General features: G+C 42.1%; 1 protein-coding gene across 2 annotated transcripts in view; it reads left to right on the top strand.

Moving 5' to 3' along the window:
• Positions 1-16,124, top strand: part of SETD7 (SET domain containing lysine methyltransferase 7) — a 64,267-nt gene that overhangs the window by 38,533 nt on the left and 9,610 nt on the right. Inside the window, exons 7-8 of one of the 2 annotated variants that reach the window (XM_025386141.1) lie at positions 2,987-3,144; positions 9,098-14,893. In XM_025386141.1, coding sequence (XP_025241926.1) covers positions 2,987-3,144; positions 9,098-9,221 — 282 coding nt within the window. In that variant the 3' untranslated portion in view covers positions 9,222-14,893. Of the gene's footprint in view, positions 1-2,986; positions 3,145-9,097; positions 14,894-16,124 lie in introns of those variants that run through there. The other variant, XM_025386143.1, reaches the window with a different exon arrangement.

The raw sequence follows: 16,124 nt of genomic DNA, 5'->3' as shown, positions 1-16,124 counted from the left end.
TAAGCCTTAATATGATTTTTAAAAAGTTCCACAGCTATTTTATAGAGAGTGGGGTGATGCCATCAATAAGACAGTAATTGGTATATTGGACTATACCAATGTCTAAAAAAATTGAGATCCAGTCAGACTCTGTAAATAACTAACTTATGACATTGGGTGGGGTACTTTATAGGAAGGCCCCCTACATCTTCTTGTGCAAAAGCCATACTATATCCTACATTTTGTCAGGAGGAGTTCTTTTGTCAAAAAAATTAAAAACAAAATGTTAAAGAGTTGAATCACCTCTTGCCTTTAAGATATAATCTTTGATATATTTCAAAGGCTTCATGTATGTTTTCTGTTTTTATTTCTTCACTTTACAACTAACTTCCCTAAGTGTCTGCCTAAGGGCAAAAGTTCAATGTTTTTAGCACAGCTTATGCGCTCCTTCCTTATCTGACTTATACCCGTGTATGGGGACCTTAAGCTTATGGCTAATATCCCACATTTATGTTCACCTTTGCATTTATTCCTATGGAACAGTAAGAGGGAAATGCTGTAAAATAATAAAGTTATTACACTTTCAAAGCAGTTGCACAGACAAAAGATGGTGATGTATTCAAACTGCACTGTGGTCTGTCAGACTGTGTTCCATGCGAAGGCCAGACTTCTGTCAGCAATCCAGAGAAATTCAGCATACAAAAGCTGACTTTGGGATATTGATATATTATTTAGTTACTCATTTTACAGGTAGGGAAATTGAAGCCTAGAGAGATTACACAACTTGCTTAAAGTCAAAAATACAGCAAATAGCAGAGTTCAAATAGGATTTCAAACTGCAGAATCTGGCTTTGTGCTGAACCTCACTATGTTCTATTGTATAAATGAATGTGACACCCTTCTTGCCCTAATGAAATTTAGATTCTGTTGGGGAGATAAGAAAAATACACAACTAATGGCAGCATAAGGTAGATGGTACCAGGTGCCATATATCAGTATCACATGACTGGTTTTGGACTATTAAGATCCATGAGGCAGAACCTACAAAGAACTCAAACAAATTTACAAGAAAAAAACGAACAACCCCATCAAAAAGTGGGCAAAGGATATGAACAGACATTTCTCAAAAGAAGACATTCATACAGCCAACAGACACATGAAAAAATGCTCATCATCACTGGCCATCAGAGAAATGCAAATCAAAACCACAATGAGATACCATCTCACACCAGTTAGAATGGCGATCATTAAAAAGTCAGGAAACAACAGGTGCTGGAGAGGATGTGGAGAAATAGGAACACTTTTACACTGTTGGTGGGATTGTAAACTAGTTCAACCATTATGGAAAACAGTATGGCGATTCCTCAAGGATCTAGAACTAGATGTACCATATGACCCAGCCATCCCATTACTGGGTATATACCCAAAGGATTATAAATCATGCTGCTATAAAGACACATGCACACGTATGTTTATTGCGGCACTATTCACAATAGCAAAGACTTGGAATCAACCCAAATGTCCATCAGTGACAGACTGGATTAAGAAAATGTGGCAAATATACACCGTGGAATACTATGCAGCCATAAAAAAGGATGAGTTTGTGTCCTTTGTAGGGACATGGATGCAGCTGGAAACCATCATTCTTAGCAAACTATCACAAGAACAGAAAACCAGACACCGCATGTTCTCAGTCATAGGTGGGAACTGAACAATGAGATCACTTGGACTCGGGAAGGGGAACATCACACACCAGGGCCTATCATAGGGAGGGGGGAGGGAGGAGGGATTTCATTGGGAGTTATGCCTGATGTAAATGACGAGTTGATGGGTGCTGACGAGTTGATGGGTGCAGCACACCAACATGGCACAAGTATACATATGTAACAAACCTGCACGTTATGCACATGTATCCTAGAACTTAAAGTATTAAAAAAAAAAAAAAAAAAATTCCATGAGGCTTTTTTTCTGCTTTTGATCACTGCTGTATCCCCTGCACCTAGAACAGTGCCTGGCACATGGTACCACTTAGTAAACATCAGTTGAGGGACTATCACATATGAACAAAAGCACAATTATAATTTAGCAGTGGGGGAAATGGTACCTTGAGAGTTAACAGTTTTGTATGAAAATGTCGTCGTGTTGGCTTCAAAAGGCTGGACTGCTGTCATCGCCAGCTCCTGGGGTGAGTTGGTCAGGAGTGGTTTGGAGAAGAGAAGCCTGATGGTTACACTGTTAGTAACCCCTGTTGTAGATAAGAAGGCATGCTGGTAATCGATGGCTGCCTGCTGGTCAGAGTGATTTCCCACCTGTAACAAAGGTAGAGGACTTGCCTAGAGTACATTCTTGCATCCCTTACATTTCTGGTTCCATTTGTGTTCTTACTTTGTTTTTTTCTTTTGCCTCCTCTTCTTTATCCAATTCAAGTTATTTAGTTATATTTTATGTATATTCATCAGGGACTTTAAATCCTTTTTTTTCATATGGAACAAGGAAAAATGAACAAATAGTAAGTCGAGCTGCATGGCACTGACCACACATGTCATTTGCACTCTCAGTGTGTGGAGAGATGCCTTGTTTTGTTTTGTTTTATTTCATTTTGTAGTGCTCAAATCTTGAAGTTTTGGCTGAGTGTGGTGGCTCACACCTGTAATTCCAACACTTTGGGAGGCCGAGGTGGGCAGATCACCTGAGGTCAGGAGTTTGAGACCAGCCTGGCCAACATGGTGAAACCCCATCTCTACAAAAAATACAAAAACTAGCTAGGTGTGGTGGTGCACACCTGTAATTCCAGCTACTCAGGAGGCTGAGGCATGAGAATCACTTGAATCTGGGAGGCAGAGGTTGTGGTTAGCCCAGATCATGCCACTGCACTCCAGCCTAGGTGATGGAGTGAGACCCTGTCTCAAAAACAAAAATAATAAGATAAATGAGTTAATATCTCTGATGTCCTTTGAACTGTGGGGAGAAAGGTCCTCTCGAAGGCTCGCTTTTTTGTTTTCTGCAGGTTGACAGCAGGGACTGGGCCCTTAATGGGAACACCCTCTCCCTTGATGAAGAAACGGTCATTGATGTGCCTGAGCCCTATAACCATGTATCCAAGTACTGTGCCTCCTTGGGACACAAGGCAAATCACTCCTTCACTCCAAACTGCATCTACGACATGTAAGTATCACTCCGAGCTGCTGGGGCGGATCTGTGCCTCAGGGCCCTGAGACTGAGGAGGACAGTAAAAGGTGTTATTCTGCCTCAGATAAAGGCTGCTTCATCCGAATGACCATGGGTCCTCCGCCATCGGCCTCAGGGTTATGACTTGAAACTCAAAATATAAATAGCCTCACTCTGTGGCTTTGCAATCTAAGAAATGGAAAGTGCTTTGAAGAGGAGAAATGATATGGAAATAGTGTACCATACCGAGGGGCTGCTGTTTTATAGCTGCTCTTTTTGTCCTTCAGTTTTCTCATTCTGGACAATTAAAGATAGTGTTATTTGAAATAATAGTAAAAATTGAAATTACTCTGCACAGTGGAGAAGATGAGGAAGCCTTTTTTTTTTTTTTTTTAGATGGATTTGCCCTCTTGATGCCCAGGCTGGAGTGCAATGGCGAGATCTTGGCTCACTGCAACCTCCGCCTCCCGGGTTCAAGCGATTCTCCTGCCTCAGCCTCCCAAGTAGCTGGGATTACAAGCATGCGCCACCACACCCAGCTAATTTTTTTTGTATTTTTAGTAGAGGTGGGGTTTCACCATGTCAGTCAGGCTGGTCTTGAACTTCTGACCTCAGGTGATCCACCTGCCTCGGCCTCCCAAAGTGTTGGGATTACAGGTGTGAGCCACTGCGCCCGGCCAGGAGCCCTTTTATGACGTGAAAGGAAGAAGGAAAATAAAGTCCTAAGCCTAGGGCATGACGTGTCAGTGTTGGAAAAGACCTATAAAATCAGAGTCCCTATTATTTGCTAATAAAAAGGGATGAAGTACTGACATATGCTACAACATGGATGAGAATTGTAGATACTATGCTAAGTGAAAGAATATATGACTCCATTTATATGAAATGTCCAAAATGTAGGAAATCCATAGAGATAGATAGTAGATTAGTGGTTCCCTAGGGCTGGGGACGGGGGATGGGGAGTGTGTGCTAATGGGTATGGGATCTCATTGTGGTCTCATTTTGCGGTGATTAAAATGTTCTAAGGTGGGTGCTCTAAAATTAGATGATGGTGATGGTTGCAGAATTTTGTGTGTATTTGTGATATTCAGTTGTTGAAAGGCCACTGAATTATCTACTTCAAAAGGTAAATATATAAAATGAGTACATATATTTATACTCTGTGTATAAAATACAAATAATCCTCTTAGAGTTTGAGCCTTCTCTTCCATCTGCTCATTGAACCTCTTCTTGGAAACCTCCATTGGTGTGGAGCTTACATTATCCACAAAGGTTCAGAGAAATATACAAATGAAATAGACATTACAAAATTAGCTTCTGGGCTCCGATGACTAGAAAGTTCTTTTTTTTTTTTTTTTTTTTTTTTTTTTTTTTTGAGACGGAGTCTCGCTCAGTCTCCTAAGCTGGAGTACAATGGCGAGATCTTGGCTCACTGCAACCTCTGCCCCCCAGGTTCAAGCAATTCTCCCACCTCAGCTTCCCAAAATAGCTGGGATTACAGGCACCTGCCATCATGCCTGGCTAATTGTATTTTTGTAGAGATGGGGTTTCACCATGTTGGCCAGTCGGGTCTTGAACTCCTGACCTCAGGTGATCTGCCTCGGCCTCCCAAAGTGCTAGGATGACAGGTGTGAGCCACCACCCCTGGCCTAGAAAGTTCTTTATAATGAGCCCAAATGGGTTTCCCTGTAATATTCAGCCCTTGGCCCCAATTGTCTCCCTTTTTTCCTGTGTCCCATGTCAGCCTCTCTTTTACATGGTAGCCCTACATACACTTTAGTAGTTTTTATATGACCCCTGAACATGTTCTTCCCAAAGCCAAACATCTCTGACTGTTCTCTAGAGGATATAATTGGGATTCTTTGTACCATCATCATTGCTCTCCTTAGCTTGGTGTGAGAATGCCAGTTATTCTTAGGAGCCGGTGAGCTTCCTGCAACCTTTTCTTTTCAGTTATAGCTTGCAGTCCCTCAGTCATCTTGCTTGTTAGCATAAGCAGAATCAGATCATGTGCATTTAATCTGTAGGAAAATTGCCAGGATTTGGAGGTTCGTCAAGAATGTCCCTTCCTGCATCCTTGAAATGGCTTAAAAATTTTCCTGGCAATGACTTGCTCTCTTTGGCAGCCCATAACAAGCACTGAAGCTACTACTTCTGTTTAAAGGACGGGTAGAAATGGCAAAGGACATGTGTCATGTGAAATGAAACTTGACACTGTGATTAACTCCAAGGCTTTCGTGGCCAGGGTGAATTAGGCCAAAGCGTCATTCCAAGCTGCACACAGCTTAACAACAACCCTTTAAAGGGGTGGTAACAAACAATTATAAATGCTACTTAAGACTACTCCTTTAAAACAAACCAGGTTTTTTATTTCATTGCAAGGACATGATTTTTCTCACCAAAAGGAAGAGAGCACAGGAGACGAGAAGGTTTCATTTGTACAAAACCCAAGTCCCTGTACTCTGCCAGTTTTCATTTTGTTTATTGTTGGTTGGTTGTTTGTTTGCAAGCCCAGGGTGACCAAATCTTAGTTATTTGGGGTAATGAGAAGACTACTTGAATAATAACCAGATATGAAATTCAGATACCAATTAATGGTATTCATTTGTTTCAAAAATCATTGGTATTGATATGTACCTTTTTTTTTTTTTTTTTTTTGAGATGGAGTTTCACTCTTGTTGCCCAGGTTGGAGGTAGAATGGTGCGATCTCAGCTCACTGTAACCTCTACCTCCCAGGTTCAAGTGGTTATCCTGCCTCAGCCTACCAAGTAGCTGGGATTACAGGCATGCACCACCACACCTGGCTAATTTTTGTATTTTTAGTAGAGACAGGTTTTTGCCATGTTGGTAAGGGTGGTCTCAAACTCCTGAACTCAGGTGATTCACCTGCCTTGGCCTGCCAAAGTGCTGGGATTACAGGTGTGAGCCACCATGCCTGGCCCTGATATGTACACTTTAACATAAACAAAACATTTTCATAAGCTTTTTTAACTGCAGTCTAGTACAAAATGCCAAATGGACAAATAGATAAGAGCTGCTTTTCTAGACCAACTGTAGACAAGTGGCTAAGCCACTTGGCACAAAGGTTTGGTTTGACTGCTAATCGTGTAGCTCACATTTATAGACCACTCACTCCGGGCTGGTGCTGTGCTAGATGCTCTTCATGCATTGTCTCATTCAGTCCTCCTAGTAACTCAGTGAGGCCACTACTATCACCATCGAGATCACAGACAGGAAAAGCAGGTCGCCAAGGCAGAGCAGTTAAGGCTCTTAACCACTGTGCCTTTGGGTCGTCTTCAACAATCAACACCTGAAATTGAATTCTTTCTTTTCAGTCTGTCAGTTATCTATACTCTGAAAATGATGATGACAATGAGCAGGAAAATGAAAATAAAAGAGGATTATAAAAGAAGCTTCAGGCCTGGAAATTCAACACAGGGTCTGTTTTTTGTTTTTTGCAGTGTACCAGAGGTTAACCAACCTGTATTTCAGGAACTTTTTTTTTAGTAAAATATGTTAATTTACTTTAATTTTTTTTTCCGAGACGGGGTCTCTGTCATCCAGGTTGGAGTGCAGTGGCATAATGTCAGCTCACTGCAACCTCTGCCTCCCAGGCTCAAGCGATCATCCCACCTCAGCCTCCCAAGTAGCTGGTACCAACAGGTGCGTGCCACCACCCCTGGCTAGTTTTTTGTATTTTTGGGAGAGGTGGGGTTTCGCCATGTTGCCCAGGCTAGTCTCGAACTCCCGAGCTCAGGTGATCTACCCACCTCAGCCTCCCAAAGTAGTGGGATTACAGGCATGGGTCACTGCACCCAGCCAAGTGAAATATTTTAATTTAAGCAAAGAGTCGTGATTTTCATAAGGAATTCCTGAATCCACAGTCTAGGTATCTCCTTTGGGGTGGAGTACAGGCTGATAATTCTGTTCACATGTGTGTTCACAGATGCATGCTCACAGACAGGCAGTAACCAATATTAGTTGAATCCTACTTTGTGCCAGGCACTGTATAAGGTGCTTTCTATATGTGACCCCATTTTGTCATGACAAAGACCCTATGGGGTAACTATTACTAGTATTATCATGATTTTACAGATGAGGAAAGTGAGATCCAGAGATATGAGGTGGACTTTCCAAGAGGACGCAGTAAAAATGTGTTTAATCAGGACTCACACCAAAGTCTTCTGACACCAAGTGTCCTTTCCACGAAACATGATATGATACCCAAGTAGGGTGGACATAGAGGCCCCTTTGGTGTGAGGTAAAGGTTGTTCCTTTTTAACTCCACATAAAAGAAGTCCCGAAGCTACAGACATGCCCATTCCTCCACCATTGATAGAAGGAACCAGCCAACTACTTACTATCATGCCCCAAGCACCAATCTTTTTTTTTGAGACAAAGTCTCACTCTGTCACCCAGGCTGGAGTGCAGTAGAGCAATCTCAACTCACTGCAATCTCCACCTCTTGGGTCCAAGCGATTCTTGTGCCTCAGCCTCCCGAGTAGCTGGGGTTACAGGTGTGCGCCACCACACTCAGCTAATTATTGTATTTTTAGTAGAGACAGGGTTTCATCGTGTTGACCAGGCTGGTCTCAAACTTGTGACCTCAAGTGACCCACCCACCTCGGCCTCCCAAAGTGCTGGGATTACAGACGTGAGCCACCACGTCTGGCTGCCAAGCACCAATCTAACTTAGGACCTGGAACCTTCTCCTTTGCTGTCTCACCAACCCTTTGTTCAAAATATGACTATAAACTGGGCGCAGTGCTCACACCTGTAATCCCAGCATTTTAGGAGGCCAAGGTGGGCCAATAGCTTGAGGCCAGGAGTTTGAGACCAGCCTGGCCAACACAGCAAAACCCTATCTGTACTAAAAATACAAAAAATCAGCTGGGCATGGCAGCGCACACCTGTAATCCCAGCTGCTCGGGAGGCTCAGACATGACAATTGCTGGAACCTGGAAGGTGGAGGTTGCAGTGAGCCGAGATCATGCCACTGTACTCCAGCCTGGGAAACATAGCAAGACTCTGTCTCAAAAAAAAAAAAAAAAAAAAGACTATAAATGAATGAGATTGATTTGACCAGACGCATATAAAAATAAAGCTGATTTCTTCCTGGTCATGCCTTACATATATCCATTTCAGCAGCTGTTAGGTGAGCTAAGTCTATTTATTGCTTATTTATCTGCCTGTTCTGCAGGGAGCTGTGCAGATGAACAGGGTTGGGAGCCTTTGGCAAATGAACATAGCCATAGTGTTAACCTCGTTTCTGGTCCCAGGAGGACTTGTTGTAGGAAGGAGATACTGCTCCCTTCATAGGATGCTCCACAGGGAAATACTAAATAAGCAGGTTGGCAGGGAGGTCTAGACTTCCCTCTTGGGAAGAAATCTTCATCTACTTTCGTGCTAGAAAATAATATTTCCTCTCTATGTATAGGGTGGAAAACAGAGTTTTTGCCTTTGAAAATCCACAGGGCTCTTTCTTACAACTCCAAAAGCACTCTGGTGAAGCCTTCTCCCTGAGATACAGCCAGGTAATCTGATGCTGCTGGCCAGACAAGCTCAAATGCTGGCGGGCTGCACTGGATCTGATTTCTCATTAGCGACAGATTTTTGTTGTTGATCATGATTGTTTGTTTATAAATGCAAGGTGCCAAATATGCTTTAAAAAACAGAGCAGTGCTTTTCAGACTTTAATATACCAGTGGATCACCTGGGGATGTCGCTAAAATACAGATTCCAATCCAGCAGGTCTGGGATGGGGCCGAGATGCTTCATGTCTAACAAGCTCTCGGGTGAAACTGATGCTGGGTGACCACACTTTGGGTACCTACCAGGCGTGCCCAGGGAAGAGTGCCTGGGGGTGATTCCTCTATCAGCCCCTCCCTAGCCTTTGCTTCCAACCTCCTAGTCTGGCCCGGGAATGACTGTGTGCATCTTGATGTTTAGGTTTGTCCACCCCCGTTTTGGGCCCATCAAATGCATCCGCACCCTGAGAGCAGTGGAGGCCGATGAAGAGCTCACCGTTGCCTATGGCTATGACCACAGCCCCCCCCGGGAAGAGTGGGCCTGAAGCCCCTGAGTGGTACCAGGTGGAGCTGAAGGCCTTCCAGGCCACCCAGCAAAAGTGAAAGGCCTGGCTTTGGGGTTCAGAGACCTGGAATAGAAACTTGGATCTATGCACTACGTTTATCCGACAATGGGACAACCAGGGACTGCTCATGCTGTGACGTCACATCCTCTCACCATGTGTTAGCAACGACTTTCTCGCATACTAACTAGGTTTGACTGTATTACTCATACCAGATTTAAAATTAGCTAGCCTTGCAACAACGTCCTACTGAGAGGTATTGTCAAGCATTTGACATAAGACAGCGTGATGTTCTTTGGTGGTTCAAGTCTAAATCTGTACCACATTCAGAGATGCCAAATGATTAGACTGAAACAGGGAAATGGGGTTTTTCAGTCATTTTTAGTCAGTGGTTTTTCCATAGTGCTTTTTTTCCTATGGCCAGTGCAAATTGTGTTACCACACTTGCATATGTGCCATATTGAGGGTTGACAATTACTACATCTTTATTCTCTAAATGTAGTATAATTTGCCTTTTAACCTTTGATCTGTATCTTGCAATAGAATGGCTTTGTTTTTTTCCTAGTGAATAGAAGCCCACTTCTAAAGCCATTTCACCCCTCAGTCCTATTCTCTTTCTTAGATATCCTTTACAAGAGAAAACTTCCAAATGGATTTTTGCATCAATAGCAGTGTGTAGGTCTCTCTGGTTCTTTCTATATCATCATTTTATTATTATGTCCTAATATAAAGTACTGGCTCATAGGGCCAGGGTATTATTATAGAATATTATTCTCGCATGTAAACAAAGATATCTTTGCTTTAAGATGTGAGAAGAAATGAATTTACTTTGTTTGCATTAAGTTATGGAAGAGTTGTAATATATACTTTAAGAAAGAAGAGAAGAAAATTAGTATTTCTAAGCAGTAACTGTGGCAATTTTGCAATATTTTCAATAGTGCTAGTAATTTTTTTCTCCTTGAGTACACATTAAATGTACATAACATAGTGCAGTCAGGCTTGTGACACAGTGCATTGAATTCAAAAGTCAAATAGCAAATTTGAATTCTAACAGAATTCAAAAAGCAATTTTTTTAGTCAGTACTACTAAGGCAGACATACTGATTACTAGGTACAAATCAAACCTTGATGCTAAAACTCTTCATCATTGTAATTTCAAAGCACTTACCTGCTTCAAAACATTGTAAACTAAGACTGCACACCTGTATAGTTTAAAAGCAACACTATCAATAGCATTTCAGCCATTTTGCCAGCCATGTGTAATCACAACAGCAGAAATAAGGAGAAAACCCCTGTTTTTTAGTTTAGCTAATTAGATCTGTAACTTCACTGGGATTGCTCTGAATGAATTCTGAGAGTTTTGTTTTTTATAAGCACCCTTACCACATGCCATAGCTATGTCTCTTTTAGACACCTCGATGTGGTGGCTGGAAGAACTGGAGAGCAGCTGTTGTGCTGATCTGCAGCTGTCAGCTGTGGTTCCTGTCACCTGAGTCAGTTTGGTCTGGAAAGCTAAGGCCTTCCAAGCTATAGCGGAGAGTGAGCTCCAGCTGATGAGAGAAGGCTTGCAGTGGGAGAAGAGTGAAGACATAGGCAGAAGGAGGTTTGCTCTTTCTTGTCAGTTGCACATAGCTTTATGAAGACTACAACAAAAGTGCTTGATCCCAGGCTGCTCATGACTTTCAGTTCAGGTGGCCCCTGGGCACATTGACAGAGTTGCCCTTCCCTTCTTTGCAAGGCCAAGCTTCCTAGAGCACCCAGTTGCATACTTTGCAGCTAGGGGGCAGTGGTTTCAGGGAGATCCAGTTGGATCCCTGCTTGAAAGCTTAAGCCGATGGTTCACCCATGAGAGGAAGTTGTTGGTGCTTTTAGATTGCCCACCAAAGGAATTGAATAGAGTTTTTAGACTTAAAGGCACCAGGATAGGGTCACTTATTCTGTAGAAAGAGACCGTTTTATACACTGTGACAGATGGGCCAGGGCCTCTGGACTTGCATTCTGATAGGTGCTTTAATTTAAATGTGTCCCAAAGGGAGTGACTGTCTTCAGGAGAAAGATGGTTTGCATTAAGCTCACTCAGGTGAGTTGTGCAGCCGGGTCAGGGAATGAGGTCAGGGAGAGGATCGTGCTGGTCATGCCCCCGATGCAGCCGTGCCCTGAATGATTTCATTCCTGAGAGTGATCGCATTCTGGTCCTGGCTGCAGTGGGGTACAATTTACATCCTAAGGGGCTACTCTATCCCATTCAAATGGTTTTTTTTTTTTCAAAATTGGATAAAAGGAATTGAAGAGTTGAATGTAGTGATTAGTCTGCTAATCATTTCTTCAGATGAGATATTGAATGCTAACACTCTGAGCTTAAAACTCAGCAGTGTGTCTGTGACCTCCACGCAAATCAGAGGAAGCAACGCGCCCTCACTGAGCCTCACTGTGTCTTCCTCCCAACTCTCTTCATACTCTCTGTGTCTTCTAGCTCTTCTTTCTCCTGCTCTTTCCTCTTCTCTCTGCATATGTGAGAACACCTGGATGTCCTGTGTAACAGCAGCCCCATCTGCCCTCTCCTGTTCCCTGTTCCAAGTCCTCTGCACTGTCCTCTCTTGAGTCTCTCTGGCTCTGTGCATGTCCTCGGGTCCTTCCCCATCTGGCTTTCCCTCTGTGTGTCCCTCTCTGTTCGCTTATGTCTCTGGCTCTGTCTCTCCCACCCCTCCCCTCACACACACACATACTCCCAAATATAAGGCTCTGTCACAGGTTGGAATCAGAGTGGGGCTTGAGATTCACTGAGTTCTGTAGGTAGAGAAGGAAGTCAAGGGAGTGGAGGTTCTATAAGGAATTAACAGCTGAGGACGGAAGGGTTTGTTTCTTGTTTGAACCTAAGTGCAAGTGGAAAAGAATACTCAGAATGTATTTTTCTACTTTACATCTGCTGGGGAAGGAAATATGTCAGGAAGCCGCCGCATCTGGTCATTTCATCAGCATCAGAATCACAGCAGACGTGGAAGATTCCATGTGGTGGGGAATAAAGAAATGACTTTATGCTCTCCTAAAAAGCAGCGGGAGCCTATGTGTGTGTGACACTGTAATCTCAAGCAGATTCACTCAGAGCTGTCTCAGTCCAACTCCTGCATGACCAGATCTTCCCTTAGCATCTTTTCTGTGATGAAATATTATCTTGTGTTAGAGTTAGGAATAGGAACTAACCTGTAGGAGCATGTCCCCAAATGGACATTTGAATGGACTAACAAAAACAACTGGAAAGATTGAATTTCCGACACAAAGGAATGATGAGATCAAAAAGAAAGCAGTGAGGAGTTCTTGAGTCTTGTAGTACCTATTCTTATTTTAACTTGCTTCATCCTTGATCTACCCGAGACACTAAGAAGGAAATTAGTTTTCCAAGAGCTCTCTGAACCTGTCTGGGACTGTAGTTAAACCTATTTGCCCTATGGGGGTTCTTCACACTTGAAAAACTATTTCCTTACCACCAACAACCCACCCGGAAAGGCCAATGAGGCCAAATGTAACCATTTTTAACATTTAAATAGAACTATTAAAATTGCATTAATTGTGAACAGTGAATTAAAGGGTTGTCTTCTCCGGGAGACAGTATGTGGCACTTTTAGTAAATTTCGTTTAATATATAAAAATTTAAATCACTCACTGCAACATGCATTTAAAATCTTCCGAGAAGGTAGAGGTATCGTTTTTTCCCTTTTGTTTTGTTTTAAAACAGTTGCCTCAAGCTTCTGTCTTAAGAGTAGTGACTTAGAATCCAGATATCTTTTGTTTTAGAAAAACAAGCAAAACTATGTTGCAAGACTGACAGTTGTAATGTTTATTTGCCACAGATCAAAGGTTCACAAAGTATATCAAATCTACATCTACTTGGGGTACCTTGATAGATTATTACTATTTTTCTTTTATCTTTCCCTTCAGGAATTTGGAACCTCGGTGTCACTGTTTTTAATTTCAAAAATACTAAATTGTAATAGTTTTCTTTTGCCAAATGTGTGCATACATATTCAAAGCAATGAAACTATTTCAAGCCATACAACCACAGGGGTGGGAACCCTTTTCACAAATTTTAATGTGTTTGTATGTAAATAGATGTTTGTATGAAATATTTTCATGATAGAATGAATATATTTAAATGAAGTTGAATTATTCCAGTGCTACTTAAACACATTACAAAAATTTTGGTGAGAATTATCTGAGTCTATTGAGATGTAATGCAGATCAATTTTGATTTTTAAAAATCAAAAGCCTACAATAACTCTGACTCTCAGCAACTTCCTCGGCGTTGTTGCACCTGACGTGGAGAGAGCTTGTAGGCTTCCCCAGTGCCTCAGCCGCTTCCTGGTGGAAGTTAGGTGCTAATGGAGGTGTGTTCACCTTTTAGTGATATCACTGCAGGCCTTTGAGGGGCCTGAGAGTGAATCAGAGGCATTAGAGACACCGGTGCAGTTATCTGGAGCACAATTTCTTTGCAGGGCAGCAGAATCAGAAGCCAGACTTGGCCATGTGAACCTCGAAACTGGGTTTCCCGGCCGCCATCAACCGCCACCCTTACTGCCTAGTCACACACGTCAGGGAGGCTGCCCTCAGTGGAGTTGGGGTTCAGACCCCAGGGTGGGACTTCACAGTTTTGCCAGCAATCTCTACCTTCTGACTTCCGCCTCGCAGAGAGGAAGGAGAAGGGAGCATCTGGCAAGGGGCCCATTTCTCAGCACAGTACATTTCCTGTCTCAGCTCTGGAAGACTATGCACCCAAGCACCAAACTTCCAACCAGAGAGAGAGACGTCCTCCGATAACAAAAATCCTTGCTTCCTCTGTCTGTGACTTTACACACAGTTGTTCAAAGTTGTTAAATATCAAGACCAATCACATCCCTAGGACATACCTCCCAACTCTCCTGACTCTTTTGTTATTGAAAAAACAAACAAACAAAAAATCCTTTATGATGATATTCAACTTGAGTGGGTATTTTTTTTCCCACTTTGGTCCTGGATATAATGAAATGATACATATTAGGATAAATTTTCACTGTGTATAGTAGCAATATGAACACACATGCCAATGTATCAACATATCTACTTGGTTACATTTTGGGTTACGATAATTAACCTTGATTCATGTATTGGGAAACTACAGGGACTACGTAATGCCTGCTTATCACATAGGAAAATTATGTCCATAATTCTGAGCTCCCTTCTTCAAAAGTTTCCTCCTGGGTTTTCTATGTTCTCTCTTTATCCTGAAATACATTTATTAGGTTGTGAGGTATGTTTAAGGAGTAGAAGCCGGGGGTATGCTTTCGGCATTTATTGCAACCAAAAGTTAACCCCATCACAGTTAACGAGCATCTTTGGTCTCTTGTGGAATTTGAACTAAATCTATGAGCCTTATTCAATATCTATAATTCTATGATTTTTTTTAATTATGGGAAATTAATGAAAGATGTTTACATGAGTAATGTTTGCCCTTACTGTGTTATGAATGAGTTTTTTGTAGTGTGTCTGGGTGCATGATGCAAGAGAGTAGGAAAAATGTTTCTGAAACAAAACTTGACAAATATTTGTAATGAAAGTAAATTTAAAGATTGCTATAATTGCGCTATAGAAACAATGCAAGTATTAAACAAAATATACAATCATCTGTCGCTGTCTTCCTTTGATCATCTAGGTTAGAAAAGCAATAATGGTTTTCTTATAATGTGTCTACCTGTGTATTTAAATTACTAAGTGAACTTTACATTTTAAGTTGTTTTAAAATATTATTAGCCATTTATCATTTTCAGAGCATTCTAGTAAGAGCTGAGGATGAGTCGGAAAAGTTTGGAGCTTGCTGTGTATTTGATATGATTCCACATACACCCATAAATCCAGAAGGATTAGCCACACCAACAGAAAGTGTCGGATTAAATACATACATGGTAAGGGTCTGGAATGCGAATGAGATGATCAGAGCAAATAGCTGAAAGACAGGAAACTTCAATTCACAATTTAAAGAAAATATAAAAATTTTGTTAGATGTTGTGGTAGATTTTAGCAGTCTGAGGATGAGTCTGAGCTGAGAACCCTGGCAATCCCTTATTCCGGCCCTAATCACAGTCAACATTTCCTTTTTTTTTTTTTTTTTTTGTAATCTGAGATGAAGTCTCACTCTGTCACCCAGGCTGGAGTGCAGTGGTGCAATCTTGGCTCACTGCAACCTCCACCTCTGGGATTCAAGGGATTCTCCTGCCTCAGCCTCCCAAGTAGCTGGGATTACAGGCACATACCACCACACCCAGCTCATTTTTGTATTTTTAGTAAAGACAGGGTTTCACCATGTTGACCAGTCTGGTCTCGAACTCCTGACCTCAAGTGATCCGCCTGCCTCAGCCTCCCAAAGTGCTAGAGTTACAGGCATGAGTCACCGCGCCCCGGCCAATCAACATTTCTAAAGCACAAAAGCCAGTGACAAAGGGAGTCAACACACTACCTCATTATTAGCTGGGCCTTCTGCCCAGGACCCCAAAGAAGTTAATTCTAGGAAGTTTGGCAGGGCTACACGAGGCACAGTTAGGCCTCAAACTGAATTAGGCCATGAGATCTCCTGCTTTATTTTACCTCCCTCAGTTGCCCAATCCTTGATTTTATCAGACTTCCTTCCACAGAAGGAAGGAAACAGAAACGAGTGAGATGACTGAGTCCAAACTGATGTTGGATCAGCTTTTCCACCTGCACAGACACATTCTCATGCTAGATCTTTCAGGCAGGGCTTCACCCTCTAACACACATGGGTCAAATCGCAATATTAATATTCTTCCTCCTTGTGGGAACAAGGAATATAGGATTAAAAATTTAATACAAAGTGAGGTAAGCTTAAGAAGCTAACCTTGA

The sequence above is a fragment of the Theropithecus gelada genome, chromosome 5 (assembly GCF_003255815.1).
Source record: "Theropithecus gelada isolate Dixy chromosome 5, Tgel_1.0, whole genome shotgun sequence".
In the NCBI taxonomy this organism is placed as follows: domain Eukaryota; kingdom Metazoa; phylum Chordata; class Mammalia; order Primates; family Cercopithecidae; genus Theropithecus; species Theropithecus gelada.
This window is presented reverse-complemented; position numbering and strand designations above follow the sequence as displayed.